Source organism: Cyprinodon tularosa, unplaced genomic scaffold (assembly GCF_016077235.1).
Source record: "Cyprinodon tularosa strain WSP-4 unplaced genomic scaffold, ASM1607723v1 ctg417, whole genome shotgun sequence".
Taxonomy (NCBI): Eukaryota; Metazoa; Chordata; class Actinopteri; order Cyprinodontiformes; family Cyprinodontidae; genus Cyprinodon; species Cyprinodon tularosa.
In genome coordinates, this window is record NW_024039138.1 from 116,080 (window position 1) to 139,971 (window position 23,892).

At 37.0% G+C, this 23,892-nt stretch overlaps 1 protein-coding gene and 1 long non-coding RNA gene across 2 annotated transcripts; one reads left to right on the plus strand and one right to left on the minus strand.

Moving 5' to 3' along the window:
* Positions 1–1,480: 1,480 nt before the first annotated feature.
* Positions 1,481–4,123, minus strand: LOC119792319 (OX-2 membrane glycoprotein-like). Its single transcript, XM_038298916.1, has 6 exons — positions 4,058–4,123; positions 3,209–3,298; positions 2,837–3,088; positions 2,426–2,740; positions 1,658–1,745; positions 1,481–1,561 (listed from the first exon to the last, which is right to left on the minus strand). The coding sequence occupies exons 1-6, from the start codon at positions 4,095–4,097 to the stop codon at positions 1,519–1,521; spliced, it is 828 nt and encodes a 275-aa protein (XP_038154844.1). The 5' UTR covers positions 4,098–4,123; the 3' UTR covers positions 1,481–1,518.
* On the plus strand, positions 1,973–22,564 carry LOC119792320. Its single transcript, XR_005281977.1, has 3 exons — positions 1,973–2,265; positions 22,191–22,316; positions 22,391–22,564. It is a non-coding gene; the product is annotated as an uncharacterized LOC119792320 (long non-coding RNA).
* The last annotated feature ends 1,328 nt before the right edge of the window (positions 22,565–23,892 follow it).

A 23,892-nucleotide genomic window follows, 5' to 3' on the forward strand; every position in this document is an offset into this window, starting at 1 on the left:
TTAGAGCGGAGACTGAGAGCCAGGCCTTCTCGTCCAACATCAGTGTGCGACCTCACAAATGCGCTTCTGGAAGAATGGTCAAAAATTCCCATAAACACACTCCTAAACCTTGTGGACAGCCTTCCCAGAAGAGTTGAAGCTGTTCTAGCTGCAAAGGGTGGACCGACGTCATATTGAACCCTATGGATTAGGAACGGGATGTCACTTAAGCTCATATGTGAGTCAAGGCAGGTGAGCAAATACTTTTGGCAATATAGTGTAGTTTGGGTGCGAGGGATCAGCCACAATCTTCCCTGCACGCCTCAGAGTCCTGGAGGCGTGCAGATCCTGGAGAGACGGAAGATTGAAGCCAATCATCTTCTCTGCAGACCAAAACCAAACAATAACCGATATGATTTTTTTTAAATGTCAAATCTAATGTTTTTATATTTAGATCCATGTTTGATGCAGGTGAAACTGCAATAAAACTGTTGAATCAAAAGTTTAATGCTTGTAAATAGTCCAATATCTTTTGATAATAGAGGGATAAGAATAGGGTGTTTTTATGTTTTCAAATAGTTTATGTGTGATAAATCAATTGAGTTTTTTTGGTATCTGCTTTGGTATCTGAAGTGAAGGTTTTTCAAGTGGCCATGATTTAAAGAGAGGAACTTTACGAAATAGAAATCAAATATTAATCATAGTGATAATTTTTTAAGAATAAATCTATATTTATTGTACTGATCAACACCCATAAAGGGTCTAAATCCTATAGCCATGCACTTGCAAAAAAAAAGGGATGTCTTTGAGCAAACTGTACATTTGCGTCAGAAGTGAGTCAAAATGAAACAATGACATTTAAGGACTTTAATTTGACAAAGAGAAAAACAAACCTCTAGTCACAAGTAAGATCATTTCTAAAACTTGACATATTTTATTTAAACCAATTGTCAATAAATATTTTTTAAAGAATAAATAATAAAATGACATCAACATAAATATGACTTATCAGGGACAACACTATCTTTTATAAGTACAGTTCTAATAGTTTTTCATTCCTTTTGCACACAATAAATAACATTTATACCACTATAAACCATGTACAAAATGCAAGAGGATAGAAAAACCTACAACCATCTTGAAAAAAAAAACATTTAAGAACAAAACTGTTCTACTGAACTGAGGTAAAACATTTTGTAGGAATTTTATGCAGAAATAAAATAGGACACTAGATGGCAATAAAGGCTCAGTTTGCATTAAAGCGTGAGCTTCTAAATGTAAATCCTGACTGATGCATTATTCCTCCCTCACAGCCTCTGTCATAGTATCATATTCACGCTGTCATTTTTACATTCATCAAAACAAGTAGACAAGCTCCAAGTTAAAGTGCAAAGTGACGCAGTTTGAGAGAAATGTGATCTAATGCAGGTTAAATTCAGTGTATTGTCCAAACTCCGGTGGCTCTGGAAGGAAAGCAGCTGCTCTTAGCTTATTCACATCACTGGTGTAATGCTGGAATGCTCTGCTCCTTAAAGCGGATCAAACTATAGTTTGATCATTGTTGCTTCTTCTCTTTGAACTCCTAAAAAAAAGAAAACAGAAGTGTTGGCAATCATGCATGTGAACCATTATATAACTATAAATAAAATGTCTGCTTATTGGAAGTGAAATGTCTCACCCTTTGTGAAGGATCAAAACTATAACACCAGCAATGCAGATAATGATAAGTAGAACTGCGATGATGAGAATAATCGGTGACTGATTACCTGAAGAGAAACAACACTTGGTAAGTCTGCGCAGAAACGAGCTAAATCATATTTCCAAAAAAAGAGGAAGCTGGGAATCCCTCTCTGTTTTACTTTTACTGGTAAACATTTGATAATGAATCCCTGGGGTCAGTTCAGTAACCTCCTGAGATAAACACCCGCAGCCGGTGTGACCAGCACTGCACAGTGTACTGTGACATGGGGTTTTCAGTAACATGAAACTCAGCTACAAGTGAAACTGAAGCCTTATGTGTCACAGCTCAGCTGACTGAGAACAAGTATGACTCTTTTAACTTTGTCTTCAGACTTCCAGGACTAGATCTACACCATGAATCAGGCAGTTGTTCAAAGGGAAATAAAGTCAAAGTGAATTTCCGGGATTTCCTGAGCCTTTGACCTAGTGGGCGTTATGATAACCATCAGGGAAATGCTTCAGGGGAAATTTGACGTCACTACCAGGCAGCAAGAATTATCAGGGAATTTCTTAAGCTTTCATGGGACTTCCTTGAACCTGACCCAGGTATTTATTACCTTTTCAATGGGAGATCCAAGATCTCAACATCCTAAGTATTGGCACTCCCTGATTGCCTCTTAATCATATAGCATGTTAGGACACAACCCATTTACAGCTACAAGTCTCTACATGACAGCTTGCAAAACTCAGAGTCCAGCATGCATACCTTCCTCCTGCTCTATTGAAGAGAAATCAAATGTTTTCCGCTGTTCCCCTGGCTGTCCTTTATTTAGCACACAGTCTATATGTCCTGTCCAGATTGCAGGTATGTCCACTGCAATGCTGGTATTGTGGATAAAAGTCCCATCACTCTTCCTGTCCGTATCTTTCTGTGGGACGGCATTTTTGGAGATGTTGATGGGGATCTCCCAGGTAATTGTCGGTGCAGGTTTCCCAGTGGCAGAACAGCTGAGCACTTCCTTTCTTATTTTCTGTTCACGAAGGACGCTTGACTGTTGTGCGGATGTGAACTCCAATACTCCTGCATGGACAATTGGAAACCATGACTTTATATCTTTTCTTTTTTACTATTTTGACTTTCTGAAGAGTGATGATACTCCAACAAGCAACAGCTCACCTGTCACAGTTAGGCACATTTGCTTCCTTTTGGACCCATCGGGATAGGCATTGAAAGAACAAACATAACAGTTCTCATCTTCCCAGGTTATGTTCTTCAGGATAATGGATGACGTGCTTAGAGTTGATTCTCTGAAGCTCACTTTCTCGTTAAAAGGTTCATTTACTTGCTTCCCAAAACGGTTGCTATATGTTGCTAGGTTTTCCAATGACTCAGGTTTAAGGCCCCGCTGCCAAGTGACCTGCAATACACCTGTAGTGGAAAAAAAAAAACAGTCAGTACGTCACTGGTAACCTTTTAAAGATTCATAGTTGTTTATAGTCAGTTTACAAGAAAAACTCATGACTTTCCAGGTAGTGAATAAGGATTTACCTTTAGGGTCTGGGAGTGTACAGGTGAAGATTGCTTCCTCTCCATACTTGGCTGTGTTTCCCCCATCAAAGATTATCTCAGAGGCTTGGGCTTTAAAAGAGAAAAGCTGTATTATCAGCAAGTTCTGACTATGCACGGAAAAGGAGTAAAAATGCTCTAAAGTGAAAATGGTCAACACACATGACAGAATTCTGTAATAAAAATCCTTCCAAGCAGCTCTTAAACTTTATACCCAAATCAACTTCCAACAAACTTGGCAGATCTTTGATCCCTGCTGTTTTTTTCAAAGCAAATAGTAAATAGTTCTTCATGCACAAATCTGTATTAATGTTTTGTACATTTTAAACAACCAAGCTGTTGCACATTTCTTTGCTGTGGGTCTGACAATTTGGCCTTACTGTAAAGTCTCTTGTTCACATTTTTTTTAACAGTCTTTTTTTACCTAGTGTGTATCTGCATGCTGACAAGCAGATCAAATTGTCGCTTTGCTGTTGTTACACTTGAATTTTCCCACAACAGAACAATAAATTCAATTCTATTCTATTCTAGAATTATTAATAATAATGATAATATATGATTAGTTTTATCAAAGTATCCTTGCTTATTATAAATAATAAATATTAATATTATTCCATACTGTAATTATATATCAATAAAAGCAACAAAAATATTACAAATAAAATAGATAAGAAAATCTTAGATCAACAACTTGGATACAAATGAACAAATATAAAGAATACAACTAGATCGAATATCACAAATAGAAAATAAGTTAAACATGGAACATTTTATTTGTTGTTTTATAAAATATAGCCAGGATTCAACAAGTTATATGAAAAAAATTCTTACCTTTGAAAGCCAAACAGATGATTGTGATGATCAGTAGCATCCTGTGTCACTGCTGGAGCTCACTAAATGAATACTTTCTGTTTGGACGCAGCAGCCTTTATTTACAGAGAGATGGGAGGAGAAATAGAAACTGATGGCTGGGATTTCTCCCTAACTCTGACTCATGAGGTTTTCATACAGTATTGGTAGATTGTGTTTATAAACAAAAAATAAATAAACCATTACTTTTTTTTACGAATAAATATTGTAAATAATTTCTGGGGAGATTTAGAACCTTTATATGTTAGGTTTGAATAACTGAAACCAGACATATAATTTAAAACTACAATGTGTAACTTTCAGCAACATCTAAGGGTTAGACTGCAGCAGCATGACCCCCCCTCCCCACCCCCACTTCGACCCCACAACAATACAGTGACCGTCATGATACATTATGGCTCCAGCAACATCCGAGTCACCTATCTTGCGAAGTGATGACGAGGTTTGTTTACATAGCTTATTTTATAAAAATATTGTATTAGTTTATGTGGGATAAAGATTGTATATAGGTCTAACATTCTGCTGTCCTATTTGAGTATAATAGTAATCACTAAAGTCACCAGTTTTTCCGCTCTGCACTGCCATAGCGCCAAGATGTCTGTCTCCATATATGTGCGAACCGCTCAATGTAATCATAAATAGAAATTTCCAAGGCAAAGCAAGCATAAGGAGAGTGAGACTTTCAGTTCGTTAATGAGAATAAATAACATCCTTATCATCATCTTCCTTAAAGGCACACCATGTTACTTTTGGCCACTAGGGGTGCTAGACTTGTAACTTTCACATCTAGCGCCCTTGAGCCGGGCGTACACTGTGCGATTTTCGGGGCGATTTTCCAGTCGTATGAGAATATTTCGATCGGGCGGACTTTCAGCCTGATCGTGCATCGTGTAGTGTACAGGGGGGTTGCGAGGGGCGATCAGCCTCTCAGCACCACCTCCCGATCTGGAATCATGGGTTCAGGAGATTTTCTCCCGACCGTCGTGGGCAAATCGCTCAGTGGGCATGCAAAAACAAGGATTTTTCTTTTTCTGTAAAATTTACAAACTGTAGTAGCCATGTTTGCTCAGCCATGTCTTTGTCCAGCTACGTCCCAGGCTTTTATTTTTAGGGCTTTCAGCACAAAATTGCACAAATTGCTAAGGCAGTGCGTTTCACTCTAGTTAGCTTCATATACCCCTTCTATTTGTTTGGCTTCTGGATAGACGAGTCAAAGTAGCTCCATCTCACTGCAGAGCTGAGTCACACAAGGTTTTTAGACACACAGTGTGAGCAGGTAGATCGCATCAGAGCGTTTGGCCAAACATAAATTGTGAGTTTTGAACTTACGATGTACGACGAAACCCTGCGGTTTAGTCGTACAGTGTGAGCAGTGCAACGATTGAAAAAAATCGCACAGTGTACGCCCGGTTTTAGTGGCCACCAGCACTGTGAAGGAACGCTGCAGAACTGTTGCAAAAGTAAACAGTCAGCTGGCCAGTCTCCCGTGTCTTTTGATTTGGGAACGCGCTAGGTGTCTAGGTTCAGCTCGGAAGGCATGAGAGATGCTGCTGCTCTGTGAAGAGCACCACAGGGACAGGCTGGACCATGCCACGCAGAGGACCAGCGGCGGAGATCCAGTGAAGAGCTATTGGGTCCGACGGGTGTTCTTCCAGTTCACATGATCTGGCCAGCAACGGTGCGTCTTCTCCAGACTTACATACACAATATTTCACGAGGGGAGCCCCACTCATAGCGTTAAAAATGTCCAGTGCTTTATATCGGCCTGACGAATGATTAAAAATAACTCATATGCATCAACTCTTTAGGTCACAAAGTCTGCAGTGTGCCTTTAAATAATGACCAAAATAATTTTTTTCTTTTTTTGCCTAAATCGCTTCTTCATGCTGGTCACTGCTTGTAAAATGGAGGAAATCACCAGTCAAGCGAATCATGCATTTCCAGTCCGGCTTTAAAGACAGACAAAGACATAATTAAAAGGATTTTAAGACAGAAATGGAATATATTATAAGACAATATTTTATATTTATTATTGTCTACAAGCTGAAAGTCTCGGTCTTAAGTTTGCGTTGCTGTAGAAATAGCTATTTATGATTAAAAAGGAGCGGGTCATGCATTTATGGAGGCAGACATCTTAAATGTTATCACATTATATAAAATCTTTATCCTACACAGACTAATAAAATGCAACTTAATGCAACCAAATTATCTATGTAAACTAGACTTGCACCGGTCTTGCAGGGAAATTGGCAGATTTTTTATGATTGGCCACAGTCGGCAACCAGCTGGTCATTTTGTAGATGACCGATTTCAAGCACCAGTCCTTGTGCTCCTGATTATTTTTTTTCTCTGAGGAAACAAGCATTTTTGTCCTGCACTCGGTCCATGTTTGGTTATGTTTGGTCAGAGTGCTCAAACCAGGGGGACAAATCACCCATACAACAGAGGTGAGGTGAGATGCTCAGACAGCAGGGGCATGAAATCAGCGTGAGAACGCCAGCTGAAAGAGAAACAGAACCGGGATGAGCCAGTCAGCCGTTCCCCCCTCTGTAGCTAAGAAACCAGAGCAGTAGAGAATAGCTCAGGAAGAGAGCTGAGTATGATAATAGTAAATCAGAGAAGTCTACTGGGCTAATGCAGGAAAGCAAGAAGCCAAAGCTTGTCCAGGCTAGCTATAGAGGTAAACTGCAGAGGATGAAAGGACGACAGTGGAAGATCGGATAAGTCTGCTCGCAGACAAACAACTGAAGGTGAGGGACAGGGGCTTCAGATCACCGGGAGGAGGACAGCAGTACCTTGGAGAAGTCTGCCAGGGAGACAGTGGCAGGCCAAGGCTAGCCTCTAGTCTAACTGCTGGTGATGGACAGACAACTGCTTAGGATCAGAAGAGCCTGCTAGGCACATAGAGTGGCAGAGCAGGGGAGAGTATTTGGCAGCTCGCCGGTGTCTGTACTGGAGGTAGGATGATGAAACAGTCCACGGGGGCTAACTTAAAACAGCTCTTTTAAAAGCCACTTCTAGACCTCTTGAGAGCGTTTCCGACTTCATCTTTTGTAAACATTATTTTCTCCATCTTCTATTTCGATTTCAAAAAGCTGATCTCCACCACCTCCTTCACTAAAACAGTAGCCAATTCATGATAATTTCTCATTTCAAAATGTATATACTTAATAATACCACCTCAATGTACATGAGGCACCAATATTGAAGAATTATAACGTCTACAATTTGTGGATTTGCAGCTCCCAAATCCTAATCTATGCATCTCTAATGTAAACAAACTTGTCATCAATTCACAGGAACACTGAAGCGGATGTTGCAGAAGCCATTTGTATATGATAGGCTCCTCATTGTTGCAATGGGGGAGCAGCTCATGTTGCTGCAGTCTTATTTTTAGATGTTGCTGAAAAATACACGTTGTAGTGTTAATGCGGGCGTGAATGCTGTGAATTTTTTCGTGAAAATCTTTTGTGTCTACTGAAAAACCTGAAAAAAACACTGCAACTTTCAAAGTCACACTTAATTTAAGCCCGTTTCAGATCAACTATGTGATGGTTATTGCTGTATTTCTGCAAATACATGAGAAACTCAGCTGTGTTTTTTTTCTCACCCCTTTAACATCCAGTAAATATACTTTCATCACTTCTGCGCAGTAAACATTTACTAGATGCTGCTGCCAGTAAGCGTAATGGTCAAGTAGGGAGAATACATTTATACCAAAAGCAGAAGTTCTGTAGAGTCATTTGCTGTTTCAACTTTTTTAACACCTACTGTAGTTATATTTTCAGATTAATTACTTGTGACTATGTTCATGTTGTTTCCCACAAGCATTGTTTTGGAGCTCCTCCCGACCTTTAGTACCCTTCCCAATTGCAGAAATAATAAACAAGGCCTGGAATGAATTTAATGCTGTAGCGTCTGGGAGACAGTTTTACTTGACTGGCTTTTTTTCTTGTCTTTCCAGTTTTGAAGATCGGCTAAAACATCAAGGAAACACTAATTCATGATTACAGCATAACGAATAAACCGTTATTTCAGTAATTTATGCTGGTCAACATAAATTCCCATTAATGTAGGTTAAACGTCAGAGGTTTGGGGTGAATATGTCTTACTAAAGCAGTGATGAAAACATCAATCTCCTGGCAAGTTTCATTACCACACTTAGATCATGACAAGTTTATAACCACGCCATTTCACTGTGAAACCAACAGCTACAGGAAATCTTAACAATATAACTGTAAATCTGCTTATTATGTCAGAGGAAATCTGTAGTGCAGTTTTGGCTGTCAGCTCCAAGGAAAGCAGAACAGGAAGGAATTATAAATCAGCCACAGAAGCTGATTCCTAGATAATTTGGTTAGATCATGCTTGTTAATACCGTAAACCCATGTCATGCAACCATGAGCTGACTATAAAATAAACAATTTGCAAGATCACAATAAAAATTTCGTAACCTTTTCCACATAAGTACATCCTAAAAAAATCCAAGCAAAGCATAAATCTGACATGGGTGTGTTGAGCACAAAATGATGAAAAGTTGGTGTAACTGAGTTTGGCTGCATCCTATATCTTAATTTACACACCCAACTTTAATGTTGAATTTGATTCATCTAAAATAAATGTCATCTAAGATTGCTTGTCCATTCGCAGCCTTAATCTAAAGCCACACAGTGTGCAGCAAAGTTACAAAATATAAATAACTGTAGAAAAGAAAGACAGCTTTAACTTAACAGAAAAATTATATTTCTTTATTTTTGAAAAGACAGAAAGTGGCGAGGGAGGCTGATAGTCGGAGTTTGGATAAAGCACTGGTTGTATTTTACACATCAAACAATAAGAGCTAGGAAATAGTGTTGAGGACAGAAACAAACCTATTGTAATACTGTAAGGAATCGGTTGCACAGTTATGTAAATTGCGAATTGCATGAATAGTTATTGCACATGACCTAGAGCTGAAAAAACACATGATATCACTTCTGCCAGAGTGCAGCAGCTGAAACACCCCATCTCCGGGGTGTTTACTATTTCTCAATGTGTTGTGTTCTCTCTTGAGACAGTAAGTGCTGTAGAGGTTCTTTAGGGAGGAAAGAGTGTGACTAATGATAATATTTCCAATCGGGCTGAGTTTCAGCCTGCATTGTGTGGTATATAGGCGGTAACGTGGGGCGATCAGCCTCTCATGACCATCTCCTGATTAGAAATCGGAAGAAAATCGAACATGTGTGAAATTAATTTGAGCATCGTATGGTGTTTGTAAGATAATTGACTCTATGTTTGCGATCTCAGAGGAAATCTCTGATCCAGCAGCGGATGGGGGCTTAAAAAGTCTGATGCAGGAGCTCCATTGCCAGTGTGTTAAGGAATATGGTATTAGGAGCAGAAATTAAGGCTACAAAGGGCAGCCTGAATAAAATCCTCTAAAACCTTGTGGGGAAAAAAACTGCAGATGAAGGGTATGACAATAAAATAAGTAGTAGACTGCTTTTTAAATTATTATTATTATTATTATTATTATTATTATTATTATTATTATTATTATTATTATTATTATTATTATTATTATTATTATTATTATTATTATTTCTATTGATAATTCTAGAGCCAAATCAGCAGACAATTTCAAAGAGCACGAACTCAAAGCCCATTTCAAGTTAAAGGAAAAGACACTTCCAAAAATTAAACTACTCATTTGATAAGAGAAACCTTGAATCTTTTCCCCATTAATAACAGCAAGGATACTTCTGAGTCAGTAACTGCATCATAGAAGAAAAATCTGACATGGGTGTGTGAAGCACAAAATGACGAAAAGCAGGAATAACTGTTTGAGTTTGGCTGCATCCCATAATTTAATCTACACACCTAACTTTAATATTGAATCTGATTCATCTAAAATAAATGTCATTTGTTCTAGTAAGACTGCTTGTCCATTAGCAGCCTTAATCTAAAGCCACACAGTGTGCAGCAAAGTTATAAAATATAAGTAACTTAAAAAAAAGGAGACAGGTTTAACTTTACAGAAAAATTAGATTTCTTTATTTTTGAAAAGACAGAATGCTGAGAGAGGCTCATAGTTGGGGTTTGGGTAAAGCACTGGTTGTATTTTACAAGTAGCTAAAAGTGCTAAATAAATAGTCTTAAAGCAACAACACAAGCGCAGTGGGCTTTTTATATAAAAACAATGAAATAAAAAGCTTTATTCATTCACTTAATAACGCTAAAAGTGCCTAGATATGAAAATGAGTTTATTCCTCTCTCATAAAAGGAAAAGTGGAATCTGTCACTTGCAGGAAACTGTAGAAGACCTCATATATACAGGAAGCAAAGGAGAACAGCACTAACTCCAAACATAAATCTGAAACATGGAACTACACTGAAACATGATGGCAGCAACATTAACCAGGGGTTTTGTGAAAGCAGATGCATTTAAAAGAATAGAAAAAAAAAATGTATTCTGCTTTTGTGTTTCCTATAAAGCTTAAGATTCTCAGATTTTTATACATATTCATACTGATACCAGGGTTACAAAACCTTGGCCATTTAAAAACTGTATTCAAGCTTATGAAATCCAGGTTATGTGCTGCACTGTTGTGAAATATGATTCCACAATTTTTTTCTGATGAGGAAGTTCTTGTTTAATTCCTCAAAGGGTAGTCACGGAGTAGGAAAGAACCTAACAGCTTTGTGTCTGAGTTAACTTATTGTGCTGCTGAAAGTGTTTCAGTAGAATTTTATTCAGCATAATCCATATCTTTGTTCAAAATTATTTGAGTTATTTCCAAAGCTTTAAACATTTTTCCTTATTAAAGGTGTGTTCAGCTTAATTATATTTTACCTTCAGTCTGAAAAACATGCTGTTACTCATGCAATAATGGCCTCATATTACTCTAAGGACAGACACACATGCTTAAGTGTTTTACAGATGGGTATAAAACACACTCATAATCAGACTGCATTCAAATGGATTATCTAGTTATCAGCCCCAACATGGATTTAATAAATGCGGGGAAGCACCTATAATATTGATAGCGAGTTTTTAACCTCGAGTTAGTTTAGTTGCTTCTGGTTTCACAAAATTACCAGGAACCCAAATAAAACCAGTTGTTCGATAAACTAGATCAGTTATTTTGGTCAAAGCTCTCACTTCTCTCATTTTAAAATCTATCTCAGTTCTGCCAGTCAAAGATAGTCACAGACTGCCAGTCAGACAGAAACTAGCTACTGTACTTTGTATATATGACATCAACTGGAATTTTTTTAATGCTGGTTTGGTAATAGAGCGACAGATTGTGTCATTTAACTCTTAAATGTGTTGATAAAGAGAGCAAAGATAAAACGATCTTAAATTGAGATTCACGATTGATCGGATAGGATTGGAGCTTGACTTTGAGTCAAACAACAAATGCTAAATTCTATTTGAAAACTGAAAACTAAAAACGAACAGTTTTTGTAAATACCTATTGTGTCGGAAAATTTTGATTTCTCTTCTATCATATATTAATTTATCCTATTTACTCACCATAAAAGTTTACACTCAGTCTGTTTCACCTTGAAGGTCACACCATTCTCTGCAGGATGGTGTTTGGAGACCAGACATAGCTTCTTCCCATAACAAACCAGATTCTTTCTCAAGGTTTATTCATCTTTTGCATAGATATGAATAAAGTGCAGACTGAGTTAAATCCATCAATCTCCGTTTATTTAACTAGGGTGAATAGTTGAATACTTTACTCCCACGACACTATCAGATAAGGACAATCCACCAGGGCATCATCTGGGGTATGCTGGTTGCACCCACATGGCTTTCATTTTCACTTTTTCCCTCTGTGCTGCTCAAACAATGAGGGTAGGGGCGATTGAACCAAGGTTCCCTTCATGGTACCATTTATGCAGAAATGGACGCTGCTAATTTTATTGCATAAACATAAAGTTCCAGGTACCTTCTCATGCACCTTAAAGGTGTCACCAAGGTATTTTCAGAGAGGAAATCACCTTCTGTGGGTTCCCCAAGGGAATGTTTTATCCATCATAAGATCCTTCAGTTTAACAAGTTAATCAGGTGTACAGTATCTGGGAAAAATCAGTGCAGCATGTTCTACGGGGTTGGCTGAGTTTTATTTTGCAGCATTGGTTTTGTTTTTCTTTTCCAAAGGTGCTTTCCAGCCTCAGAGTTTGAGCTTTGAGCGGCTGATGACCATCAACACTGTAGGTATATTGCAGAATAGCAATTTGTGCTGCAGCAACATGATGCTGAAAGCGTTAAAATTGTTTTTATTGGGGTGTTTGATGGATTGTTCTTCCTCTGACTTCATACATTTAATGGAGCCTGATAACTGACATAGGAAATAAAAAAAAGATATAGCATGGGCACAAAATACTATTTTGTTACCACGGTTTTATGCACATCACTCCTTTGTGGCCACAAATTACATTTGGGAACAAATTAGTATTTTGTGCACAAATTGTATATGTATAAATATATATGTCATGGTCACAGATGCAACAAATTAGTTTCTTGTACATATGCTAAATCTCTTTATTTTCTTGTTAGTTCTTTTTTACTTCTGAATTAAATTCTAAAACATAGGCAGGGAACAGTCCAAGCAGATCTTAAATTCTAATTTGCCAAACGAAATTTCTTTTTGTTTTACACTTGTGTAAACAAAATGACTAATACAGTCTGTCTAAAGTCTAAAGTAGAAATGGATTCCAGGTAGCAAAAAAGAATTTTCTGATTGTTTGCACAGTCCCGTGGTTTATGGCTAGAACTGAACTCAGATAAACTTGTTGACAATTTGCTGAAATGACAGCTGACTTTCTACTGTCCCTGAAAGTCCCTATATTTATGCTGAGATAGGCTGCTCTCCTGATCCCCCATCCTGCAAGTCTCCACATTTCCTGAGTAATGATTACTGAAAGGAATCAACATACATGAGTGCGAGGAAACATTATACAATAGATTGCCTGTGCAGCATAGATAGGAGCCTAGAAAAAGGAAGCACACACAGCTTAAGAGAAGAGGCAGTTTCAGGTCAGATGCTCTTGACCTTGTTCTTCCTCTGTAACCAAAAGGGAATGTCAAAAAGCGGGGAACACCAGATTGCAAAGAAAAACAAAGGATATTTGTTTGTCCCAGACCTTCAACATTTCAAAAAGGAAAAGCATTTCAAACCCTACAACTGTATTGCAGCTGTAGCTGTCATAAAACCAGGACAGATAGACCCAGTACTCAAGGTGAGAAAGCCAGTATGAAAGTTCAAAATGTTTATTAAAACAAAAACAGAACAGAAGTGTGCTGCTGTGGAACAGCAACTGCAGGGACTACAGCTGTGGGCGCAACCCCTCTCTGATTCTGTAGAGAGAAACACAGGTAAGTGACCACAATCATCTCAACAGAAGATGATTATCAGAGTGAGTCACTTACCTGGGTTAACTCTACAGTCCACAAAGGAACGGACAGATCCGGGTTCCAGGAATCCATGAGAACAAGAAGGCAGGTTCAGAGTCCTGTGCGTCGAGCAACCAGCTCAGACAGAAACGCACACACTGAGTCCAACAGAGGTTCAGCCAGGTAGGTGGGACAGGGACAGACAGGGCCAGCGGGTGAGAGGGAACAGAATCAGGAAAACGGAATCACTAGGGAACTGCTGAAACACTCACCACTGGTTAGGGAAATAACTCGCCTGAGGACACTGGCTGCAGAAAAAAGTCCTCACTGGAACAGGGACAAGAACCTTGGAAATGAATCAAAACTAACAGAACTGATAGACAGGACACCAGTGTAAGGCTACGTTCACACTGCAGGCCTTGATGCTCAATTCCAAAAATTTTTTTTGTGAAATCCGATTCTTCTTGCGTTGCCATTCATATTTCCAAATATAAGTGACTTGTATGTGATCTCCTGTGTGAACTGCATTCATACAATGTCCCACAGGCGCAGTAGAGGACGCAAGTAGAGTGAGGTCACAGGCCAGTGTGCTCTGTGTTTACGGAAGTAAACATGGATGGTAGTGTCGGAGCGCATCTAGCGATCTTTTCCAACCATAAAAACTCAATCTTTTCAAGATGGTTAAACATAAATACTGCTCTCTGCATCATTGTCCGCCATGGTTGTTGTTTTTCCTGCCGTTTCTGCATAGCAAGACGCAGAATAGTGACCTTTGTCGGGTATTAATGGCGTTCAGGTCGGATGAATGCGACCTGGCCATTCAGAAACAGGTCGCATTTGAAAAGATCAGATTCGTATCGGATTCAGGACCACATAGCCAAGCAGCCTGGGTCGGATTGGAAAAAAATCGGATCTGTGTTGTTCAGACAGCCATGAAAAGATCAGATCCAGGTCGGATTTGGGTCACTTCAGGCTGCAGTGTGAACGTAGCCTAACAGACGGCAAACAGGGAACAAACATCCAAGGATGATCTGCAACGATAGCTGGGCTAAACTAAATATAAAGCATAACCTACAGGTGGATGAGATCAGACATAATTGGGAGCTGGAGAGAGTTAAGCAGGTGAAAGGCATGAGTGACGTAGGTGAGCTATAAGGGCAGAGCATGACAGTAGCCTTATTTTTTAATATTTTTTTTTATGCAGCTCATGCAAATATTAAAGGGAACCAGTCCTCACTCTGCACAGCTATCTTGCCACAACTGCAAGCATTTTCTGCTTTTTGATTGGTTATAAGACGACATCTCTATGTATGGAGTCAATTTATCCTGAATCTACATGGAGCGGAGGATGTGTTGTATTTATACTTTCCTTTGAAAGACATTCCATATGTCACTACTTGGTTTTGTTAGCAGGGGGAACTGAAACTGAAATAATCAAAATAATAATTTTTAAAAAATGGGAGAACCTTGAGGCAACAGCCAAACTACCCAAACCACAATGACGGCAAACATAAAACTTAGTAACCTCAGAGTCGGTGTTGGCCGCATCTCATACAATAGAGGCTTGAGATTTACCAGAAGGACTGTTTCACTTTTGAAATGCAAAAGGGAAGCCAAGTAATGATCTCTTGTCACAGTTGTATAGAGAAAACATGCTGCAAACAGATTTTTTTACCCAACTACTCGAAACTTTGCTGCCAGACCTCTCTTGTTTTTGATGAACTGCAAGGGCGTAACTTACTTTGACTATACTGAGGTCATTGCCCTCGTTTTTTTTTTTTTTTACTAATATATATTTTGCCTAAATTGCGAAATTTAAACTCTAAAAATAAATTACACTGACACTGAATGTAGGACAATGACCTTGGTCTTCCACAAAACTGCAAGGTGTTTTATATTTGAAGAGTCAAGAGTACTGCAACTATCTAATAAAAAAAAAAAAAAGAAGCTTGAGGGTTTGGGCATACGTGCTGGGCACCGTCAACAGGCACTGTCACTATGGTAACTGCCATATAGGCTACAGATGCCATTAGTGAATACATCAGTCAGGTCAGTCCCTGGTAGAGGAACGCATCAAGCTACAAATGCAGGTGGAGAGCAGAATGCGAAATACGGGGGGTCCAGGGGGGCTCGACCCCCCTGATTAACCCATGGGAAACCCCTGAAAGCCTCAAAAGCAAAGTTTAAAGGGGGTCTTAAATTGTGTCAAAAAAAAAAATAATAAAATATTTTTTGTCACTAATGGTCACTAAAATGTTTTTCAGCTCAACATGTCCAGTGATTAAAATTCAAAACATTTATTCACAAATATGTACCGTTTTTTGCCAAGTGGAGCCAGCCAATCCTGTTCCTCAATGTTTGGTGGTCATGAAGACGAACGGTGGGGGGGAATCAACCAAGAAGGCTGAACAGTCCGTCTCATCTGGCCTTTTTGAAGGCATAGAGCTGAGTGAAGGCGGGGCAAAAATGAACAGATCTTGGTTTTATGAATCACTGATTGCGTCTCTAACTAAGGGATTACCGAAGTCAAATTTGGTGCTGATGCTCAAAGCTCTTTATAAGCGGGTTTCCATCGCAGTTTTGCAAAACATAAGATTTTAAAAACAACCAATTTTAAACACCACATAATTGAAGTGTATATATTTTTTTAAAAGTTGCAGTGATTCTATTTATTTTTTTTTTTGTTTTGTTTTTTTATTTCAATTTTAATTTAGTGTTTATGGTTATAAATCTTATGTATTCATGCAACAATAAATTGCAAGGCTTTTATAAAGTACTTTTTGTACATACTCTCTGTTCCTCTTCCATTTGCCCCACATTCTCCTTTGTGGTGATTGAGGTGCCATATCTTTACCCAAAAGAACACACTGAATTGAATGAACAGCAGAAATTCAGACCATTCTGTTATATAGTTATTTGTGGCTTCACTAGTTTGATTATTATTTACATAAATATATATATATATATATATATATATATATATATATATATATATATATATATATATATATATATATATATATATATATATATATATATATATATATATATATATATATATATATATATAAACATACACATACATACATTCTCAATGACTAGTAGGGAGGCTAAACCTCCTCTGTAAATTTTGTAAAATTATTTTCAATATATGCATTGGCAAACTTCACAAATGTAGTCTTTAAACTTTATTAAATATGCAGATTTTTTGAATGCAGCAGCGATATATTTGCCATGTATTTATAAAGACTACTTTTGGCAACAATATGTGAAATAATGTATAAGCTAATTTAAACAGCAGAGAAATACAATACAGTTTTTCAAGAAAGGTTTGTTCATATTAACTGTAGATTATTAATCTGTTAAGTAAAATAAGATAGCTATCTGCTGGCTACAACTTCTTAGTTAATGATGATGTTGGGTACTGCTGTGCCTCTTAAACATATGTAAATGTCAGGATTAGGTTGTGGGACCCAAATGCAGAGGCAGGGAGGCAGAGGCGAGTTTCTTGTTGATTTAATGAAAGGTAAACACACAGCTGAGGCAGGAATCCAAATATCCAAAAATCAGACATTAAAAAAAGTCAAACAATCCAGAAACCATGGAGACATCTGAGGGAAACAATCCCGAGGAGGAGGACTCAGTAAGAAGGATTTGGAGGAAGTTAGACGAGGAACTGCACAAAGTGTGTATTTATGGGAGACAGAACAAAGAGGGGACTAACGAGCAGATGGGAGCAGGTGTTAACAGAGCAGACAGGAAAGGAGCTAGGGAAAAAGGAGAACACAAGAGGGCAGCAGAGGCCAACAAATAAAAACCTGAAAACTGAAAAATAACCCCCCAAAAATAAACAAAATAACAATTACACACTTAAAATTAGAAAACATGGAGCAAACTAAAACTGAATATGTAAAAGAAAACAAAACAGAACCAAGACTGTGCCAATTAAAGGTTTGCAACGTTTTTTTTTTTTCTATTTTCTCTTGTTCTGTTTCAGTTTTATTTTTTAAGAAAATTAAACCAGGGTTTGTAATGAGGCAATTGTGTATCTGTAACTAAAACAGACACCTCACAGGACTGTGAATTAGCATTTACACAAACAGATCGGGAAAAAGGAAAACTCCATTGTCTTCAGAGGTTTAGCATAAATTGGGTGCTATTATATGTTTAAATAGATATTTATAGTTAAAAGAAAATGTCTTGACCTCCTTCATCATATGTAAACAGATGATTTTTGTCTGTTTTTACCCTCCCAAAAGAAATTTTATCTAGTTTTTTTTTTTTTTTTTTCTACAGAATGATCACTATGACATAAAATACTGGAGACTGGAGAGTTGAAGAAAAACCCCCAGAAGCCTTATTAAAACAGTTCAGTTAGTTTGTTATATTCTGATTGAATTAAAGTCATTAAAAGATATCTTGATATTTCTCATTAACAGCTGGAAGCAGACAATACAGCAATCAGAAAATAAATTTGTTTTATTGTCATTACAGGTAAACATTAATGAAAAAGAAGTTCTCAGGGTCAGGGTCAAATCTATCCTTTAAAGTATGCCTGTGTAAATTATGAGACATCCCGGACATGGCAACCACAACCAGCTTAAATGGAAGACAATCAGACTTTTGCTCAAGTTTTTGGAAGACATTTCAACACCTATTCAGGAGTCTTTATCAATTCGGTTGGCACTGATGTATTTAAACAGAATGGAGGACAAAGGTCCTGCACACATTCCAAGTTAGACGCAAATCAAATTGCCAGCCTTTGTTCTATTGGATTTTTGGAACCCTTTTTGTGCATGGACACTGTAATTGGTCTTTTGAATGATAATGCTAATGTAACTCCTTGGGAATGAGTTCCATGACTGAATTGTAAATGCTTGGAAGCTTAAACTACAATCCTTCCCCTCTGTTCAGTGATGGCCTTTCTCTTTTCACAAATATAGATTTCTTGACTTCTCTTTTAAACCATCTGTCCTCATTGTCTAAAACCTGAACACTTTGTTCTTCAAAGCTGTGTCCCTTGTTGCTGAGGTGCAAGTGTATAGGTTGATCATGCCAGAGCTGCCATCTTCCCTATTCTATGCTATGCATTTATAAAGTTGATCTTAATAAACACAGGGGCATCATGCTTTAATACCAAATGTATTAAAGCGTGGGATGGGAACTGCACTGACAACAACAGGAAAAACTTGCAGCGCAAAGTGAACACAGCTGCAAGGATAATTGGTGTCACACTTATTTACACCTCTTATCTCACTCGCAAAATGATTACATTTATGAGCGATGTAGGCCAACCTGTTCCCAATCTGCGCGACCTCCTTTCCTCCGGAAAGAGGTGCAAGAGCCTGTGCTCTCACACCACCTGACTCAGCAACTGCTTCATACACCAAGCTGTAAGGATGTTAAACTCACACACTTCCCAAACACACTTCCTATAAAAGACGTCTGTACATAAGACCTTGGACTTTAACCCTGAACCCACACAAAAGACAGCTTAAGACTACTAATTACTATTTATTTATCATGCTGCTACAACTTATTACCACTGCTTGCAACATTATCATGCTGCTATTACTTGAACACACTTGAACTACCATGCTACTTGCACACTTGGTACAAAAGGAATACCTCACTGACAGTATGTGCCAATCTTTGCTCTGGGTACACTGGGTTTTTACTCACAGTTACTTTCACTATGTAATATTTGATATCTGTCTTGTCTTGATGACCTAAATGCCAAAAATGTATTGTGTTGATCATCGTGATGAGAGAAACGCAATTTAGATTCATTTGTATGTCCAGTACATGTGACAGAATTGAAACAAAAATAGAAAAATAAAAAAGCAAAAAGACTTTTATGAAGATAGACAAACATGGGTGCCCCCTGCTGGCTTAAATGCATTAAGCAAGTTTTATGTGTCATGATCAACACCTGTTTTTGCTTTGTTGATTGCAAATACTTGTGCTTATCTCAGCTCTGCTTAGGTTCTGTTTTTTGCCTCTTCATTGGCGGGTCGCTTTTGCTACCACCTTGGCTCCCTGTGTTTTCTTAGCTTCTTTTGCTCATTAAAATGTATCCACCCAAAAGGCACCTGCTGATGTCCTGTAGCCACTTTAGTCTTCCTGAACCTCACACAATGAAACTGGCAGTGTCTTCATAATAAATCTCAATAGAAAGGGAGCACATGTTGAATGATGTTTTAACATACCTATGTGATAAACTGACAATAAAGTTTATATTAATAAGTCATGGCAATGTTTTAAATAAGTTATTAAATGTCAAAGAGAATCTAACTATTTGAAAAAAAATTAAGAGCTCACTTTCAAAATTGAGTGTATTTATCATCCAAAAAATTGCAGCTGAGTCAACATTAGGGTTTCGTAACAGTCAGTGTACATCAAGGAACCTTGTTTGGATAATTAATAAAATATTTCAGCATACTGGATAATTAGTCATTTTTAATATCCAATTGGAGCAAAAACACATAAATATTTATATTATATCAGTTGTGCAATTAACTTTCAGGCACTATTTTGTTGATGTTAAATAAGAATCTTTTCACAATATAACTTCAGAAACATTTCACCTTTAATGTTTTAAACATTAGGTAATATGTGATATGAGAATTAAAAAAAATAAATTGTTGTAACCAATTTGTTAAATCCTATATACAAATTGACAGCTTTTTATATGATTCAAGCTTGAGGAAATTTGTCAAATTTATTTATTTTCTAATTTCAACGTATTATCTAAAACTCCAACTAAGCCTCAAGAGCATCTCGTTGTCCAAAGTTATCAGTCAAGGTAAGGTCACAAAACTACCTTTCGTCATGTTAACATGACAAAACAAAAAAAGATCAGCTACAGCCAGGTAGCAATAGAAAAAGAAAATATGATACTTTGTAAAAACAAAATGATAAAAATAAGATGAAGACACAGAAAGATCTGCAGAAATATAATGTCTTGCAATAATGCAAGAAACTCCCCTTATCAGAACTTGCAGAAACCTAATTAAAGAAAGAAAAAAAAGGGCATGTTCTAAACAAACTATATTTAAAATCTTGGACCACAGTTCAATATGTTCAGGACAAAAGCAGGTCAGCAAATAACCAAAAATACATCACTGCTACCAGGAAACACAGAGGTAGCAGCCCCATGCTGAGTGGTTACTTGGCAGGATTAAAAGGTAGATGGAATTAGGAAGTGCTAATTAATATTAACCTTGATCCAAAAACTCACGAGCCTGCTTGAAAACGGAAGCTACTGTATAACCATAGTTGCATCATTAAAGGAATATTCAAAGCAAAACAGGTTCGCTTGGAAGTCCTAACAGGTTACTAGAGCTATACCTGGAAGTAAGTCCACACCCACGCCTGCTGTTAGTCAGTAAGGAAATAATGATAACGAAGAAGGAAGATGAACAAATAAACTTCTTTAATTGCAAAATAAAAATTCCCAGAGTTCATGTGTCATTCTCTCTATAAATAAATAAAGAAATCCTGTTTGAAGATGAAAAAAACATACAACAAAGTTTTTTTTTTGTCTGACATTAGAAGTGAGTTTGGAAGAAATACATGTATGAAAGTATTCTGCTGATTTTTAAGTGATTTTTGTTTCCAGGCAGACCAGTAATATTCAAGCAGAAAGATTTGTCCTTCTTTGTTGATCAAAGACCAGCTACATTTCCCCACTTCTTTTCCTTTATAACGTATTCAGTTTAGTTATTCGGTTCAAATAAATAATAATATGAAAATACTACCATTTGCCAAGAGAAAGATTAATAAGAAACACAGAGTGAATATGGTACCTTAGATGATATTCTAAACGTTTCCAACTTAATTTATTAGATGTATAAGGAAAATCTGGGTCCAAATTATATTAAATGGGAGTTATTTCCTCAAAAGAAAACATTCAGAGGACAATGAAGACATTTTTGATTTAAGTATGTATTCCTTTATATGTTTATGGAATTGTAGTTCAACCTGGAAAGAACTGCACAGAAAAAAATCTGCAATTACAAGGTTTATTCAATTAAATGTATTTATACAGCACAGTCTCTCTCTGTCTCTCTCTCTCTGAAGAAAAAAAAAACATTGACCATTAGGTTAAATGCTTGTGATATATATATATATATATATATATATATATATATATATATATATATATATATATATATATATATATATATATATATATATATATATATATATATAGAAATATTGTCCTGATTATTCACAGCATTTTCTTATGCATGATAAAAGTACAAGAGCATTCTGTTCCTAGAATCCAATTATGTTAGTGACTCCCAGTATCTCAAAAAACAGACAGGGAGGTAAAGCCTTAAGTTACTGAGCTTCATAATTGTAAAAGTGATGTTTGAATATTATGAGTAAAACTTTCGTTATCTGTCCTGTTTCTAATGTTGGTTTAAAGGAGGCAAAATGTTCTGCACATTGTTTGTCAAGGAGTTATAGGGCCATGCAAAGTAAATGTTGTCTACCCCCTGGTAAGCTTTAGTCTCCATGTACATGTTTAAATGTATTATAAGCCGCTTGCATCATCAGGACCAGATTATTCTTGTTCTCTTGTGCCAGTGGTGAGTGTTTTTTCACATTACCTCAGTGTTTCTGATTACCTGACTCTGTTCTGCCTCTCAACCTCTAAGCCTGCCTGTTCCTATTCTGATCTGTTTGTCTGACCTGGTTCAGGACTCCAGCATGTTTTCTGGGGCTGCAGCATCTGGGACACCCTGGGCAGCACCCGCTGCATCTTGCTGGCAGCCAACCTGGTGGATCCTACCCTTTTCTATGGGCATGGACTGAACTCTAAACCAGGTCAGTGACTCGCACGTTCATATCATCCTCTGTCAGGTTATCATGGCCACTAACTGTGTTTCCTTTCTCCAAAGTTTCCTGCCTAGGGGCTGCTACTGAAGCTCCCCAGACTATTTCTGCAATCTGTTGTTTTAATAAAACATTTTTGAGTAATCCCACTGTCTGTCTTTCCTGAATATTAGGCCCTGTGTTCTGAGTTGTGACAAATTAATATTATAGTGTGTTTAAAATAAAATTTCTTTAAAAGAATGAAGGGGTCAGGTTTACTTTGTTATGACAATTGATAATAAATTAACTATTCTAAAAATAATTTTTTTACATTTTCTGAAATGTCAATATTTAGCATTTATTAAAATGTCCGTTTAAAATATTGCCAACTTAGTATTTTAAATGTTTATTTCTAAACAACAAAAGCATAGCATATTTTTTCCTGTAAACTTGAAGATACATTTCATTGCATGTTTCATATCGCCGCATATCTGTTCCACCTTTAAATCTGGAGCTCTCCTTACTTCTCTCTGTGCTCTGTTTAAAAAGATTCATGAACCTCTTTACTAATAAAATGATGCCAGAAACAATATTTTAAAATATATAGAAGCTCTACAGTCTGATTCTGTCTGTGCATTAAAAAACATGTTAATTTTAACTTGTAACTGTGAGTTATGGTCCTCTGAGAAGCCAAGATCTTTTTTTTTTTTTAAAGAACAACAAACTATGTTTTCTCAAGCTTCTTGAGATATAATACCAACTTTTTCAAACTTCAAATTTGTTGCCATTTTTAGCTGAAAAAGCTCTGTATGTCTAACGAACAGATTTTTCTGTGGCATTTCTAATTTTTTTAACCAACTCGTCTCCTAACTTTTACTTAAACATCGAAGTAGCTGCTGGTTAATATTCACTGAGTGTTGCTGTGCGTCTCTCCTCCAACCACATAGCTACTCCCTAAGCAGTGAAATATGCCGCAAATCAGATTCTGTCCAATTAGCAGAATCTAGGAACGAAAAAGGAAAACACTGTCAGTTCTGATGGCGTGAGACTGAATTTAACCAGCTGATTACATACTATTAAAAGTTTTCAATGCTGACATAAACTGAAATCAAATAATTTAAAGCAATTCAGAATTTCAGTCTATGGGTGGTATTTTTCTGCTAAATGGATTTCTTAAGCAAAATTTGTAAATGTTTCTTAAGTTCTGGTTATAAAACAAACAAGCATGGTGTGTTGTGGCCATTTGTGCTAAATTTTTGTAATTAGTTATTTCTACCAATTTAGTTTTTAGTTTAAACTAATTTAATTAGTTTACTTTGTAATTTATTTTTTGTATTTGGAATTGTTTAGAGTAGGTTGTTAATTGTTAGACCCTTCCATTGGGGGGTGGGGTGGTAAATGTCTGGTGTGGGTGGAAGCTCTCTTTTTTGAGAGTTTAAAACATAAAATTTTGTTTCTAAGTTCAAAGACATTTTTAGTAATTTTTCTTATTTGCTTTTACAATAAGTCATGCTGGATGTGAGTGCAAAACCAAAAACCACCTGTTACCACCCAAGGCCTTTGTTGGAAATTTTGTTGTTTGTTTTTT

Bases quoted from the DNA above. Each gene is read 5' to 3' on its own strand.
- LOC119792319 (XM_038298916.1), bottom strand. From the start codon at position 4,097: ATGCTACTGATCATCACAATCATCTGTTTGGCTTTCAAAG. The intron at 1,746-2,425 runs GTATGCATGCTG...GTTTCTCTTCAG, and splicing joins TTCAATAGAGCAGGAGGAAG to GTAATCAGTCACCGATTATT. The intron at 1,562-1,657 runs GTGAGACATTTC...TCTTTTTTTTAG, and splicing joins GTTTTGATCCTTCACAAAGG to GAGTTCAAAGAGAAGAAGCA.